We start from the raw sequence: 16072 nt of genomic DNA, 5'->3' as shown, positions 1-16072 counted from the left end.
TTTTTGTGTAAAACATTTAATGATAAAAGTTATTTCACGATTTTATTTTGATTCTGCAAAGTAAACCGTGAAAAGTTTATGCTAATTTAGTTATTGATGACATGAAATCGGCCAAACAAAAGTTGTATTGCTAAGTTGCGCAAATGCCTACTGAGCCGGCTGTCATTCTATCCGGCTGGCTTGAGTGAGATAAATGGCGTGATTGCCCCTAAGAAAGACTATTGTTTGTCAAATAGGCGTCGCCAATCTGCATGAACTTATTTTAGCGATTTTATGTTGTCAAAATATTTGAAAATTTACTTTCAATTAAGAAGCAGAATAGAATTTGTCGAAAAAAGTATTGTCCATTTAATGATGATCAATGCCTTTTTGTGTTGTTATGGCAAGTTACGATTCAAAAATAAAATCGCGAAACTTGCGATGAGGCAAGTTTATAAAAATAAAAATAAAAAATGGCAAAAAACAGTACGTCACAAAGCATGAAAAAATCCAACTTTATGGACCATTCATGTGTCAGTCAATAAATTGGAAAGTACAGTTCTACATTAAGTGTAATCATTTTACCACCGCAAGTACGAAAAAAAGAAGGTCGGACCTCGCGTGGTGTCATTTTCTTAATGACTTTGGAAAGTTAATATAAATTAATTTAAATCCTCTTTCTGGTTAGTAGCCCAAGTCCAGATTTGTATTAGGAGATAGTGTACTTGGAAGGGACCAAGCAGAAACGTTTTCTATGCGAAGTGCACAAAGGGTCTCTGCTTCTGTCAGCTTGTTCACCTACAGACGAAGCGCCATTTCATTTTGGTTAACTGCGTCACTGGTTTCAGTTCTTTGGGCCTGTTTGTTTGCTATAGTTTGTTGGCGCCCTTCATCAGTGGTTCAAACTCTCTACAAGTGTGCGAAACTGCCAGGAATAACCTATTAGGGGCTTGTCAGTCCGCGAATAAAGAGTCAAAAATCGAACTAACCAGTATTTCTATTAAGGAAATCTTTCTCGGCAGCAATGGAGCCGGTCGATGAATTTAAACAAAATTTTTCCTCTTTGTTTCGTGATTTATTAAACTGTCTTCCATTGAACAGGTGCTTGACAAATCTGGTGATGACAAGTACGACTCAGGATCCACTGAAACTGTAACGTGTGAACCTCGCTGCAAAACTTTGGCATTTTCTCATGTTTGATTTTCCTGTACGGTTTCCAATTGATGGCTTCTGCTTTTGTCAACTCATCATGATTCGTTGCGACACTACGTCGAATCAATGTGAAACAAACCAGTCTTTCAGACACGTTTGCGACTGGAAAATCGTAATCGCAGCAAGTCAAAATGTAATTCTACACTGTACAATCAAGTGGGAACGAAATGTTTGCTTAGACAGGGACTTCATGATTGAGTTCCGAAGAAAACGGAGAGCGGCGATCGTGAAATCAACATCTGTTCTTTTCCGACCTTAAATCAACGTTAGATAAAAAATAAAAAAAAAATAAAAAAACTGGAAGTTTTGATAGTAATTTACTGAATGGTTTAGTTTTTCACCAATCTGATCGAATATTAAGCATAAGTGACTTTGTGATTTACAAGACTTTTACACCGAATTTCCAAGATACATTGCCGCAATCTGTAAAGTCACGATGTGGTCAGTTTTAGTCAAGCAACACAGAAGAACCATAATATGTCACATTTCCGAAAACTTGTTAGAAAATTTCTTAGTGTGTTACAACCATTTGTAGAAATATCCAGTACAGATCAATTGAATATTTTTTCAACTACCCCCACGACAAAACCTTCTCTGTCTTCATCCTTTGACCATTAAGGTGAGGAAGCTGGCGGAGACATAATTTATGTGTAGTCTGTAGAAATTATCTTCAGTTAATAAAATCATTAAAGTATTATCAAAGTAATCTGGGCAATCTGTTTCACCCTCAGCCGGATGTTCAAACGGTTGTTCAAATCTTGTATTCAAACCTTTCTCCAAATTAAACTTATTACAAAAAATGAAGCAATACAATTGAAGATTTTGTCTACCTCCATATTGTATGCAATCACTTTGCCAACCCCATTATTTTATTCTTCACGGTTTTCCATCAAATGACCCATGACTTTGCTGACTTTCTGGCCCCAAATGAGTCATAAGTCATTGCCGTGACTTTACGAAACTTTTGAACATTTCCCGGTGTTCTGTGTTCTAAATGAGAAAAACACGATGTTCAAAATTGTTTTATTGCTCACAAGCAGGTGCTTTGTGATTTACGATAGAAAACTATCTTTTTGTGGACTTGTGTTAATAAAATGTATAAACATTCATACATCACACCAAGGGCTTTTAACCGGAATAAATTTACCTTCTAGGGGTAAACTTCATCTATAAAAGGAGCAAGTTTAGAAAAGAAAAATGCAGACTATGACAGATACCCAAAGTCTGAGAAGAAAAAAACTCATCGAGAATTGTGATTCTATTTGAATAAGCTTAACTGAAGATGATCTAGCTGGTAGCTCATCGAAATCAATTTTCAGCTATTCATGATTGAACTGACTTGTGCGAAAATAAATTCGTTTGTATCGAAAATTGTGGTGTGTATTCAATGAATAATTTTATTTTTTGTCATTAACGCGTACGGACGAAAAAGATACCGTACTACTAACTACATAAGTCAATCAATCAATCATTTTATTTTTCGTCATTAACGCGTCCGGGACGAAATAGATAGGCTACAAACTACAAAAATCGATATAAACCTACCAGCACGTTAATGAACGGGAAAAGATGGCAAAACCTTAAAAGGTATTCAGCAGTGTGTGTTTGGAAATGTTGTGGAAAACTATTATCGGTTAGTTTTTCTTTCTTTTATCAACATGATATAACAAAATATAAAACAGTACTTTGATAACCCTCGCTTCAAAAACTCTTATGCAAACTTCCATTTTAACTTTTCAACAAGACTCAAGCTTGTGATGATGTTCAGCAAACATCGCGTACGTGTTGAGTATTGGCAGCAAAGCGCAAATATTGAACAATTTTTCTGTCTCTATTACCGCAAAAACTAAAAAAATAAGGGCAAAAGAAAGTCTGGGTAAGGTTCTGGAAAGAAGGCATATTACCCATCTCCGTGACATACTTATACCGGGATGGCAAGAAATTAGCTGTGCCAGTTGTTGAGTGCGTGGTTAAGTGATTAATCTCAATCGAAGATAAATTAGTCTGCTTGTTGAATACATAAAGTTCTTTGACAAAACTATGCATGGGAGTTTTTGGTATTCTTGCTATTCAAACTTGAAGTTTTGAATGTAAATCGACGTTATGGTCAAAAACTGTTTTGTCAGTTTACCAATTATGTTTTTTTTTCTATTACTGTTGTCATTTACTGTTGTCATTTTTGCAATGTCTTAAAAAAATTTAAGTTTTGTGTAAAAGCTTTGACGTTTTTTTATCATTAACTGATGTAATAGTAGTACGGTATTTAAAACAAACAGAAAGCAAAATTAGACAATCAAACGAAAATGCTGCAAAACTAAATTTAAGAAAAACTTGCATTTTCTTATGATTGCAGAAGAACTACAAAACTTACATTTGTGACTACTCTCATAAAAATCTGAGTAACAACGTTAATTTAAATTAAGTTTAATTTTTATTAATTAAATTTGATCAAAAGTGTAGAAAAAAAACTGTAGGTTTAGACTGTAGAAAAAAACTATTGATTTATTTTCTTAATTTTGGTAAATGTGAATAGATTAATGAGACATTATTGTTTTGTTGAAAGGTGCGCCACTTTTATGTTCTTGAATCAAAAATAATTAAGCGACAAGTTAGGATGTTGAACATGCAAACCCCAACCCAGACCCAACCAGTTACGTTTAGCTCTCCTTTACAAAACCCGACCATGACAGGGATGATGCCAGGTCCAGCTTCAAATAGTAAGTGATCAACTTTTGCTAATTCAATATTTGTACATTAGAAGTGTTGTATTGTGTGATCGGACGTAACCTAATTCTAATTGAACTAATTCTGTCTGCTTCAATTTTATTTATCACTTTGCAACTGAGAATTTTAATTTTTTTTTACGTTTATATTTAAAAACATTTAAAACTCGGATTAAATTAAATCGTGGAAAATATCAATCGTTTATACAGTTCATTAAATAAAAAAACAAAAACAAGATACATATTAATTAATTGAATGATAATTCTATTCAATGTTATGTTTTAAGCTAGGCTACTTCAAATTAAAAACAACCTGTGTCAAACTCCCATCATGACTATTGTCTTGGTTTTCATAACTTATAAACTTTCGGTGATTATGAAAGTTTAAAGTTCTTTCGGTGTTTTATTATATCAAGAGTTTACACAAGCGAAGTGATTCTATCATTGTAAAACACACATTGGTCTCCTTTCACCACGCGCCTTTCAATTGGTTCAGCATTTTGGTATTAGCTTATTTGGGTCTTAAATAAACGTTGAGCGACTTCGTTGGCTACTCAAAGATTAAAGTAATACAAATATTACTAAGAAAACAACATTAAAATTCATAGAAGACATATTGTCACCGTGTTTTTATTGCATGATCCAGAGAAGTAAACTCAACTCTGATTCATTTTTTTCACGTTATTTAAACCTGGCCAAACGTTGTGCTATCAATACTGCAGAAAACTAAAATTGTGTTGAGGTATGCGCGGTTTGGATGTAATAGGTAATGGCGTCAGTTAAAACAATTGTTATCCATAGTACCAACCCATATTCTCATTATGTCATCCAAGGGCCAACTTATTATCAACACAATAACTACATTAAAGAAATAAAAACGTGATTGAAAAGTTCTTATTGGCAGCTTTTACTAAAACAACAAATCGAAAAACTCTGTTTAGTTGCTGGATATCTTTGTCATTAAATCGTTCTTGAAGTTTTGTAACATCCACTTAACTTGTTGCCTGCTCAGAGTAGACCAGCAGCAATGGTTATTTGTGCTTGCGCAGTACTTAGTAAGATTATTTAAAGATGGAAAAATGGAGACAGCACTGTAGTAAAACAAGCAAATGCAAAACAGCATTTGCATCTAATTTGTTTGAAAGAACACAATTTATTTTGGAAAGTTTAATTTGTGAAAAAAGAAAAATATTTTCAAACAGCCAAAATAATTGACCTATTATATTATCAACAAAAAACACATAGAAACGAAAAATCAGTCATTTCTCTTCTTTTAGTGAGAGTATAGTCATGCAGATTTAGAAATGAAGAACTTTCAAGGCAAGGCGGCACAGTATTTTTTATCATTTTATCTCTTTTTGAAATAAAAAATAACTTTGTTTGCATTGATCCATGGCTGACTGTAATTCATCAGGGCTAGGTGGTTTTAGGCTTTTGTGTGAATTGCTTTAGATTGGTGCCAATCACAAAAGCAGAACAAAAGTATCAATGGTGGGTGAACCGCTCAAAAGCGAGCATCTTGCTGAAAGAAGGCGCAGAGTTAATTTGTCCGAATTCGGAGCTCGAAGTCATCAAGTTTTTTTTACGATAATAAAACAAGATAAAATCTTTTCAAACTTTATTTTTTGCCTAAATAATTTTAGTGGTATTAAAGCAAAATATTTTTAAGCTGCTTTTGCTAGTGCTACATTGTTACAAAGCTTAGAATGTGCTTTATTTTATATATTTTGGAAAAGAAAAGTTTTACTTTAATGATAATTGTACAATAGTAACTGAGTCATGAAATCCTGCATTGAGCAAAAGTGAACCTAAATAAATGGACTAGTAAACTCAAAATATTTTAGTTTATGTTTACCAAAAACAAAAAGGAGCATTATGAAATTATCAAACACAAGTCAGCATTAGTAGAACGAAATTTGTTTTTTAGTGTATATTAGACTCTAAAAAGCAAACATAAGTCACCGTAGCAAACTGAAATGCTGTCCTGTCTTCGCACAAGTGTTGGGTTAGACCCTGCAAGTTTAACATCAGCAGAGCGCTTGTCACTTAGTCGACTTCATGCAAAGCAAAAGGAACTATTAGGTAAGAAAGCTTGGGGTCTTCTGTTCTTCCAATACATATTTACTTACTCCAAACCGATGCAATTTTTATACAGAGTTCAGCTGTCATCTATGCATAGCACTTTAAAAGTTTAAAGCAAGAACAGCTTTTCCTGGCAATAGTGTTTTTTCTTTGGATCTATGATTGAGTCGAATGTTTTAATACAGGCTGACACGACGCCCGTGAAATATTTTACAGCATTCGATGTTCCGCCATTTTGAGCATACGAAGTTTTAGAAAAAACGCAGAAAGACACATCAACAAAACAAACTGTTAACAAAGCTGCTGGCTAAAACTTTCATCACAAATTATTATTTATCTCTCGCCAATTAATTATTCTTCAAGTAAATCGATTTTTTTTTAACTAGGACATATCCACAACCTTACAGAATAAACAATACTTCCTTGTGGTGTGGGCGATTATTGAAAGGTGCCAATAAAGTCTTGCGGCAACATTGTGAACCGTTGTGATTGTATCAAAAGAAATTTTCGTTATTTACAATTGATCTTAAGTGGAGGGATTTTTTTAAATTTACCAACGCGTAGGCAGAATATCTAAACACAAACTGTTGCAATTAGGCCTACGGTACTAAGTTTTTTTTTAACCACAGGCCTACACTTTTACATTTTTGCATAGTAGGCCTATATATTCTTCAATAATTCTAATGTGTTGCTTATTTGCGTAATATTTTTATACTAAAGATTTTTGGAATATATTGTGCTATGAACAACGACATGGTTAATAAGCTCTTTGGATGCGGACCTTATTGCATTATTGATGTAACATGATATAATTGTGCATGTAAAGGCATATAACTGTAAATCTTTTTTTTTTATTGCAGATCAAACATTTGGAGAAGTCAATCAGCTCGGAGGAGTGTTTGTAAACGGGCGACCTCTTCCAAACGCGATCCGTGTCCGGATAATTGAACTTGCCCAGCTTGGGATTCGACCCTGTGACATCAGCAGACAGCTCCGCGTTTCTCACGGTTGCGTCAGCAAAATTCTAGCTCGCTACAACGAAACTGGCTCCATTCTTCCAGGAGCCATCGGAGGCAGCAAGCCGAGAGTCACAACTCCGGGAGTAGTACAAGCCATCAAAGAATACAAAGTTCGAGACCCAGGAATTTTTGCTTGGGAGATTAGGGACCGGCTGCTTAGCGATACGGTGTGTGACAAATACAACGTTCCATCCGTTAGTTCAATCAGTCGTATATTAAGAAACAAAATTGGAAACGTACTTCATCCGCACAACCCACTCAACCCAAACTATGTCCCAAGTTCAGCTGGACAAAGCGATAACCCAACCTCGACTCAACCAAGCGCCATTAGACCAAACGGCTACAACACTCCAATATACAATCCCTACATGATACCACCAGCCTCAAAAGCAAGTGTGACGAATAGAGACTCTCCAATACGGAACCAGCCTCTAGCGCCTCACTATTATTCTCATTCTGTCACAGAGATTCTCGGCTTCCCTAGATTCGATCAACCTCACTCACAAGGTAGGACTTGCATAAAAACGTTGAGATTATTTTAAATGGTTTTAGAAATTTTTTGATAACCGAAATTAAAATATTCAACAGCAGAAGCTATTTTTTTGACTGCTTTACTATTCAAGGCTGTAAAGACGGCTTTTATTTGTGTTGTAATTTGATATCAGGCTTCAATGCAATACTCCAGCTTTTTAGAACTACTTTTTGGTTCTCTTTTTTGATGCTTTTGACTACAAAACAACTTTTAGGAGGTTTGACTGATAGCGTACCTAAGACTGGCTTGTGATAAAAAGTTTTGTCATGGTCAAATGGCACTTGCATATACTTTTCAAGGTAGGAGGCATGTGCTGAGAAAACAAAAGCGACTAAAATAGTTCCAGGAAGCCACAAAGACGTTTGTTTGATTGAATATAAAATGCAACTCGTCTTACGTTAGTTGAGAGAAATTGTTTGCGGGTAGGCCTCTGTGAATATTTTCAAACGCATGCTTTGGTAATGTACAAAAGAGATACTACTTTCTTTATCAGTTGTCAAATTTAGGGCAAAAAAAGAGCATTGCTATTTGCTTCCTTCTCTCATAAAATTTTGCAAAATTTTATGACAGAGCGTCAAATTCATTAACATTGTGTAAAACGTTCTTTTGAAACCTTTTACTCTTGCAAAATATCGAACCAAATCTCTGTCTCGATAGACCAATTAAGATTGTATAGCCCTGGTTTTATTTCGAATGAAATGTGCACAGGTGTTAAATCGTATCCTGTTACAATATCTTGTTCTGCAATGAAGAGGTCTGTTATGCAAACACTTCGATTTTCAAACAGCGTTTATTATTTACTAGACTTAGAGGATAGTTGACGGCTGATGTATTGACAAAAACAGGGTTTAATTTTTATCTAAAAAGTGGTGAAGGCCACTTTAAATAAAGTAAGCTAGAAAAAGTGTGTTTACTAATTCAGATTAAATTAAAAAGGTTTGAAAAATTGGTAGTAAATGCGGCTGTTTAAAAAAATGCGGTTTAACTAGACCGGTCACGCCATTTTGATAAATAAGAATAGTAAGCAGACAATCAAGCGCAAATATACAGTACACGCTATGCACTTGCGGAACAAAGGTTCGGATAACCGGAACCGCCATGGTTTTTTAAGATGATCAAGCGTGTAACAACTAAAGCGTGAAAAGAAAGTCACTAGTGAAAAGGTGTTTTGATTTACACGCAGAATACGCACGAGTTGCAAATGAATGCAAGTATACTCGAACCCGAACGATAAGGAATACCCCCTAACAGTATCACATCAGCGTTTCGTATGGAAACTATTAAAGATAGTTAAACGCTTTAAAGAATCCCATCCTCTTTCTTTTGAATATATAATAAGTCTTTATTTGTTACTTCACAAATATAGATACAAACGATCTGCATCAGGACCAGGCTCAAGAGGCCAGTATCAAACTAAACAGGTCGTTTGTATGTACACTTGTACGTTTGTGAAGTAAGCAACGATCATGCTGCTAAAAGCGAAACTCCATCTATTGGTTTATTATTTTGTTAATTTGTTGTTCAATGGACGGTGGACGCCTTCAATTCACCTAAAGAGAAATTAAGAACGTGAATGTAGTGACAGATTCATAACAAGTTACTGTACTCGTACAGCATAAATTTGTAAAAAGTTTGTTCTACATAAAGCCGTTATGAACTTGTTGCAGATTTACAATAAGTTGTATAGGTGATACTCATAAGCTAAAAGTTTTTTAAGCTTTCTAGATGCAGAAGTTCAATCAATGCTTTATTGCAGTTGTTGGTCATTTATTTTCAGTGTCAAGTTATTCGAATTCCTTGCCACAAGATGGTAATGCTGCGACAAGTTCAAACGGTTTTCATCATCAACTCGTTCCCGCCGCGGTGCCCTCGATGGTGCCAAAAATAGAAGAATGGAATAATATAACTCCATATGGTGTTACCCCGCCTACTCAAGCGACACCTGTGAACTTAGAGGGCTTGAGCAAGAGTTCACCCAACTCAAGAAATGTGACCTCTTTGAGATCCACTTCTGAGGAGGTGAGCACCTTATATCTTAATTTTAAATCACATTTCTTAAAAAAGAAGCTCATATTTTATGAGCTGATATGCTACATTTGTGCCGTTGAGCATTTATTAATTTGCTTGGTTTTGTATTACTCCAAATGTCAAATGGTTTGTACGACTGTTGGAAAAGAGTCAACTCAGCTGTCTTCAAACAATTAAGTTGTAAAAATTAACTTATCTAAACATGCTAAGGTTTTGTTCTGTATTGATCAACATGCGATAGCCTAAATCTAAAATATTGTAGAAGTCTAAACAGTTTATACCTTCTGCTAATCGACAATAGCCGCCTTCCTTTCTTGTTAGGCTATTTTGGAATAACGTCGACAAGAGAGGCCAAAAGGCTGATGCTTCGACATAAATTTTAGTGCAGAAAGTCATTAGCCTATATAAATATGTACACAAAAAATTAAGACAAATTTTGGGAGTTTTTTTTAGTTGTGATGATGAAATGAAAACGGACAAGCTAACTTTGATTATCAACTTACAAGAAATAAAGACAAGTGTTTGTTTTATCACAGAATCGACTTTTGCAACCACTGTCACTTCGCTGTTCAGCATCTCCGACAAATCACTCATTTATCCCAACTCCAAACACGACGGGGCAGCACCCTGCCGTCAGCTATTCGTCCCAAGCCTATATGCCCCCTTACGGCCACACCTCGTGGAATCAGCCACCAGCAGGCGTTCCGTACCCAGCAGCAATGAATGGAACTGATAACCACACTATGATGATGCACGCTCATCCACATCAACACATGACACAAAATGGCGCCACTCTGGAAGCTCAAAGTTACGAACATCCAAAGCAGCCAGCCGTTTTACCTGGAGGTAAGCTATTTTGTAAAATAATGGTTCCTCACATCCCATTACAAAGTTGAAAATAAATAGCTCTAAAGTGTAACCTACGTATTTTAAAAAAGCTTTTCGAGAAGGTTTAAGTTCAAAGCGAAGTTTTCTCCGTTCTCAAGCCCATATTTGGAATATTACAATTTCAACCTTTGCACAATATCTCTATAGGCTAGGCCTATGCACTATCACTGTCACTGTATAGTGTAGCCTGCTGTGCATAGCAAGCTAATTACAACTGAATGAAGTATTGTGCTATTAGCCTGTGGGCCTACCACGATGCTGTGTAGACCACGTAAGAAGTAAGTTACTTTTGTTATCATAAAATGAGAAACGTAGCCTGTGCAAGTTTAATTCATAAAATATACGAGAAAACTTGAAAGGAGACAATTGTTGGAAAATTTTCAATCCACTTATTTTTGCCATGTTTTTCAGGAAATACAAAAATTTCCAGCGAGAATAAATTGCCATTAGAGTCAAGAAATAACTCGTCAGTGAGCTCTTCGTCATAACATCAATATGCCCTGTTTCTTACGAACAGAGGCAGTACAAGAGGAATGAAAGAATGAAGTGGACATAGATGCTTACAACTACATAAGAGATGTCATCAGTTACAGTCTATTTTACTTCAAAAACAATCATTGCGTATTTGAGCTCGGAAAAAACTTTGAATTGCGTTACCCACAACAATGCTCCTGCATTGTACCTATAGTCTGCTAGTGGAGAACCTGTAAGACGGACTGAATGCTCTCTTGATGCATTTCTATGAAACTTTTAACAACGCTTTGGGTGGAAAGTCATGATCTGAACAGATTGCTACAGATCTGTGCTTTTTGCGATTCAGTAAACTGGGATATGCCGCAACTTATGGTACTGACGGTCCAACAACGCTGCTAATCGACCATATATAGCCTATGAGAAGATACCTATATCCGTAAAGTTGTATTTTTTTACCTCGCCGTAAAGCCATTGTTGTGCCATCTATATTTTACTTTACCTTTTGTATATCCATCTAACATGGTAAAAATATACATGATGTTGGATTTGGTGAATTTAGGGCTGAATATTTTTGTCTACTACTGCTAAAGTGTCTTTGAATAAACCATGAAATATCTGCATTGGACTAAGGAGACTGTTTTAACTAATAAGTTTTTTGATAGATTGAAAACTATGAAAAGGTGTGCAAGCTTAATGAATGCAGAAAGGACAGGTGCTTGGTATAGATGAACGTATGAAGTTAATCTTTATCTTTCGATCAATTTAATCTTAAGTCTTCACTTAGCGAGCTTAAGTATTAACAATAAAAAAAACTAATTTTGTGCAAACGTGAAACTATGAAAATAATAAATAGTTCAGCGGGGTACTGTATGGGTATGTTTGTTGCAGCTCTGGAAAAAAAAGATTTAGAGACGTAGCCATAGGGTTGGAGGAGCAATCGCTGCCCCAAAATTTTATCTTGCCCTCCAAAATAATGTTTTTAATACTATTCCTACGTTTCAATGGCATTTCATTACATGTTGAGTGACTTTTCATAACTGTTTTCCTGCATTCAATAACTATAGCCTACTTTCAACTTAGTCTTTATTTTAAACATTAATATCCTATTTGCTCTGACAACAATTTGTTTTTGCCTCTTTAAAATTTTCTTTCTAGTTACGTCATTGCAAAACTACATTTTTTGCCATTTTAATCGTTGTTTGTGCATTTTTAGGCTTGATAATAGTGTAGCCGATTTTTTTTCAGAACGTGCACCTTGAATTTGACCAAGTTCGTCAAATTAAAACTGGGCTTCTTTAGAAGTTTGAGTGAAAATGTTAGGTTTAAAAATTGAAGTTACGTTTTAAGTAGGTTTTCTTTCATTACAGAAAGATTTTAAAATGTATTTGTTGAAGGTTTTTTACTGCTCAAACCATGCGCTCCCAATGCCACCCATTAGGTTAATGAAGTAGGATCGAGCGAGCGAAGCGAGCTAAAAAAATCACAAACGTAAAAAAACTTAAAGTTTTTTTCTGAATTTTGCTTGGAACAAAACAGAACCAGCCTATAGGGCGACTGAAATAAAAATCCTCTGCAATACAAACAGTCAATTAGCCAAGTTAAGTTGCAGTTCAGAAACGATGATTCATAGAACTGCAATGTTGATTGAGACCTTTGTTGACCGTGACGAACTTTTAAGTTCCATGCATGACTCAAGACAGTCTGTGGATCCATTCTATTTTTAAAGCGACAAGCGACTTTTGCACACTGACCTTTGTTGTAAAACCCAATTTTCAAAAGTTTTAAGGAACAAAGTAAGGTAAATTAAGGACACACAAGGTTATAAATTGCACCGTAGGCAATAACCCACTACCTACATCAGTTAACTACCTATGTTAAACTCAACATGTGTTTGCACAGTAAGATTAGCAGGATATTTTGAAAATTTTTGAATCAGAAAAAAAGTAAATGTGATAAGCACTGCAAGCAACAGGATACTTGTAAAACCGAGAAAAAATATTTTTCCTAAATTTCATCGTCTCCACATTAGCCTACCAACATGAGAAACTAAATCTGATACAACTGTCGCTATAAAACCACTATCAGTATTTTAACGTCTTGTTTTGATAAAGCTAAATAAAGTCTCAGTTTTTCAATTTTGTACACCCTTGCTGTGTAATGGGGAGTTTTCAATTGGATGGTTAGAAATAAAATCAAACTAAACTTCGGTTGCAAGATTGTTTTAATTTTCTTGATGAGGACATAGCCTATATCGAAAGTCAAAAACGTTCGAATCGTTTCTTTCTTTTTCGTAATGATAAGATATAGCGATAATGCTGGGCAGTTCGTTAATCTTTTTTCCTCTATTAGCCATATGAATCGAAATGTGAGACAGATGAAGATAAATGAATGAAATATATTGAAATAGCTTGAACAAGAAGAAACGAAAGATAAATTTCACGTTCATAGCGTCACAATCTGCTGCAAAGTATAAAATGTGTCCACAGGATAATTTGTGTAGGCTACTGTAGGCTATAGACCAGAGATGTACGTATACGCCGCAAATTCTACGCCGTAGACTTGCGGCGTAGACTTTTTGTTTACGCTAACGCTTACGGCCACGTTTTTTTGGATAGTTGTCGCTTGAGGCTACGCCGTAAAGCTTTCGCGGTTTTTTAGCCCATAGCGTCAACGCATACTTTTTAATGTCTTTTTTTCGCTGCAACACAGCAATACCTTCCAGCGCTGCAATTGAAAGAATGTTTTCAATGGGCAAAGACATATTGAAACCAGAACGCAGCAAAATGTCACATGAACACTTGCTTGTGTTTCTTCGTGGAAATTCAAAGTAAAACTTGTTTGTTTCGAGTGGTTTATATCGTGTGAATGTTTGGCACCTAGCAAACAAAATGAGTTTACGCTAGTGTATGCGCTGACGCCGCCAACTTGTTTACAAATTACGTTGACGCATACAGCGTATGGTTTTTCGAACGTTTGCGTTTACGCTGACGGCGTCAATATTTTTTGTATGCGCGTACATCACTGCAAAAGACAGATATCAAACCAATTCGAAGTACGTTTTACGAGCGTCGGTTGCTTGAATGAACTCATTTGCAGAGGTGGGCACCCGCTACTTTTAAAGTAGCGCGCTACCCGCTACCGCTACTTGGGCCAAAGTAGCGCGCGCTACCGCTACCAATTTACAAAAGTAGCGCGCTACCCGCTACCGCTACTCGGGCCAAAGTAGCGCGCGCTACCGCTACTTCTGTCTAAAATGACACTAGGAAACACTCAAGTCCCTTGTGACGCAAAAATGACCTTGAAAACGAATGTTATCATTCGTTTACGCTGTCATTTTAACGTCGTTATAGAAAACACATTCTAAGGGAAATTTATTGTTACGCATTTTTCAAAAACACGATTATTTCAAAATGAGAGTCACTAAGTCCTGCCCGCTTTCGCTTAAGCACATCTTTTCCAACAGAGAAAAGTCTCTCCACCGCAGCGCTGGAAGGAATGGGGGTGTTGTATTTAATGAACAGATGTTTTAACTCGTTATTCGAAAAGCTCAAGGACTTGCTCTTGTCCGAAAAAAAGGCGTCCACAATTGTTGCTTCCTTCTGCACCGACGTTTCACGGGATGGCGCAAACACTCCAAAAAATACATCCTCGGAATCATGACTGGTGTTGGTGTCACTCTTATCGGTATCAACCTGGCTTGATGTCTCCCGCAACAGTCGAATTACATCTGTCTTGACTTTTTCTCGCAGTGCGTCAGCATCATCCGTGGAAACGTAGTGCAGAAATTGTAGCCACGACGTCTTGAAGGAGGGATGAAGACATGATGCCATAACGCATTTCATGTTGTTGAAGCACTTGTTGAATCGTTTCTTCACCCCTTCAAGGACTTTCACTTTCAATTCCTCACAGGTCACAAGATCACTGATCTCGGTCAACTTCTTCCGGCAAATTGTGATGGTTGGAAGCAAGACTCCGCAATATGCCTTGCACTTGCCCTGGAGAATGTCTAAAGCCTGGCAGATAGGCTTCATCACACGGAGATATTCGCCGAAGAAGTTGACGTCAGCTAGAAAAGGCCGAAACTTTGCATCCAAGCCGATTATATAGCTGCTTGACCACGCCAGTATTGCAAAAAAACAAGCATTTTTTTCAATTTAAATTAAAGTAGCGGATAGCGGGAGTGCGACTGAAAAAAGTAGCGCCCCTCCCGCTACTTTGGAATATAGCGCCGCTACTCCAACTAAAAAGTAGCGCCGCTACCGCTACTTTTACCAAAAAAGTAGCGCCGCTACAAAAGTAGCGCGCTACTGCCCACCTCTGCTCATTTGCAACAGCTTCTACAGTAATAATCTAAGTCAATGGTGTCCATCTGTTTGTGAATAGTCGCAAACATTCGGTTGTTTAAACTGTGGTCTGTCATTGCGGTATGATGCAACCTACTGTGATACAGAATTTGTGTCGTGAATATTATTTTGAGGCAAAGATGAAAGATTATAATTAGGCTAAAAGCGAATAGCAGAAATTATTACATTGCAAAATGTGCAGTAGGCTTACATGACCTTAAAATGGCATCATTATCTCCCATTCCGGAGAAAATTTGAGGGCAGGCATCCTCCCCCCCTTCCGGCACCCCTGGGCACAACTTACACACATAACCCTCCTAGGTAAATTTTACACTAACTTGTCATCTTCGCCTTCTTCTATTTTCGTGTTGGTTATAGACCACCGCGTCTGTTACAAATGAACAATTACGCTAAAAAATATGGAAAATAATACGCCTCTCAGTTAGCCTACATTTCGGTACTGTAATGCCGCCCGGTTGAACGGTAACGCTAAATGGTTATTGATGAGGTTGAAATATTTTGAAAGGCTATATCCCTTCACTGACATTGTTAGATCAAACTACAGATAAAAAGTCGCTCGTTGTTTGACAGCCACCGTGAAAATTCACAAAAGTGGTTAGTCCATTATTTTAAACGACTGTTACTATTTTTTGACGGAATTAGTTACTTTAGCACAAACTGGGATATCAGGCGGCCTATTGCTCTCTTATCCGGTTTCAATGATGCTATTTTACAAACCTACAAAAAATGCTTTCAAGGTGATACCTTATCCACAGCGTACCAAATCGAAAT

At 36.4% G+C, this 16072-nt stretch overlaps 1 protein-coding gene across 2 annotated transcripts; it reads left to right on the top strand.

Moving 5' to 3' along the window:
• Positions 1–3788: 3788 nt before the first annotated feature.
• On the top strand, positions 3789–11557 carry LOC145784367 (paired box protein Pax-9-like). Of its 2 annotated transcripts, none has more exons than XM_082596173.1 (5): positions 3789–3908; positions 6857–7522; positions 9325–9566; positions 10112–10421; positions 10875–11557. In XM_082596173.1, the coding sequence occupies exons 1-5, from the start codon at positions 3806–3808 to the stop codon at positions 10949–10951; spliced, it is 1398 nt and encodes a 465-aa protein (XP_082452299.1). In that variant the 5' UTR covers positions 3789–3805; the 3' UTR covers positions 10952–11557. The 2 variants fall into 2 exon arrangements, with proteins under 2 accessions (XP_082452299.1, XP_082452298.1); XM_082596172.1 differs by lacking the exon at positions 3789–3908 and adding an exon at positions 5887–5996.
• The last annotated feature ends 4515 nt before the right edge of the window (positions 11558–16072 follow it).

Source organism: Aplidium turbinatum, chromosome 15 (genome assembly GCF_918807975.1).
Source record: "Aplidium turbinatum chromosome 15, kaAplTurb1.1, whole genome shotgun sequence".
Taxonomy (NCBI): Eukaryota; Metazoa; Chordata; class Ascidiacea; order Aplousobranchia; family Polyclinidae; genus Aplidium; species Aplidium turbinatum.
This window is presented reverse-complemented; position numbering and strand designations above follow the sequence as displayed.

Coding starts and splice junctions, on each gene's coding strand:
- LOC145784367 (XM_082596172.1), top strand. CDS start 5,891: ATGCTGTCCTGTCTTCGCACAAGTGTTGGGTTAGACCCTGCAAGTTTA. Junction 5,997..6,856: donor AAAGCAAAAGGAACTATTAG/GTAAGAAAGCTT, acceptor TTTTTATTGCAG/ATCAAACATTTGGAGAAGTC. Junction 9,567..10,111: donor TGAGATCCACTTCTGAGGAG/GTGAGCACCTTA, acceptor GTTTTATCACAG/AATCGACTTTTGCAACCACT.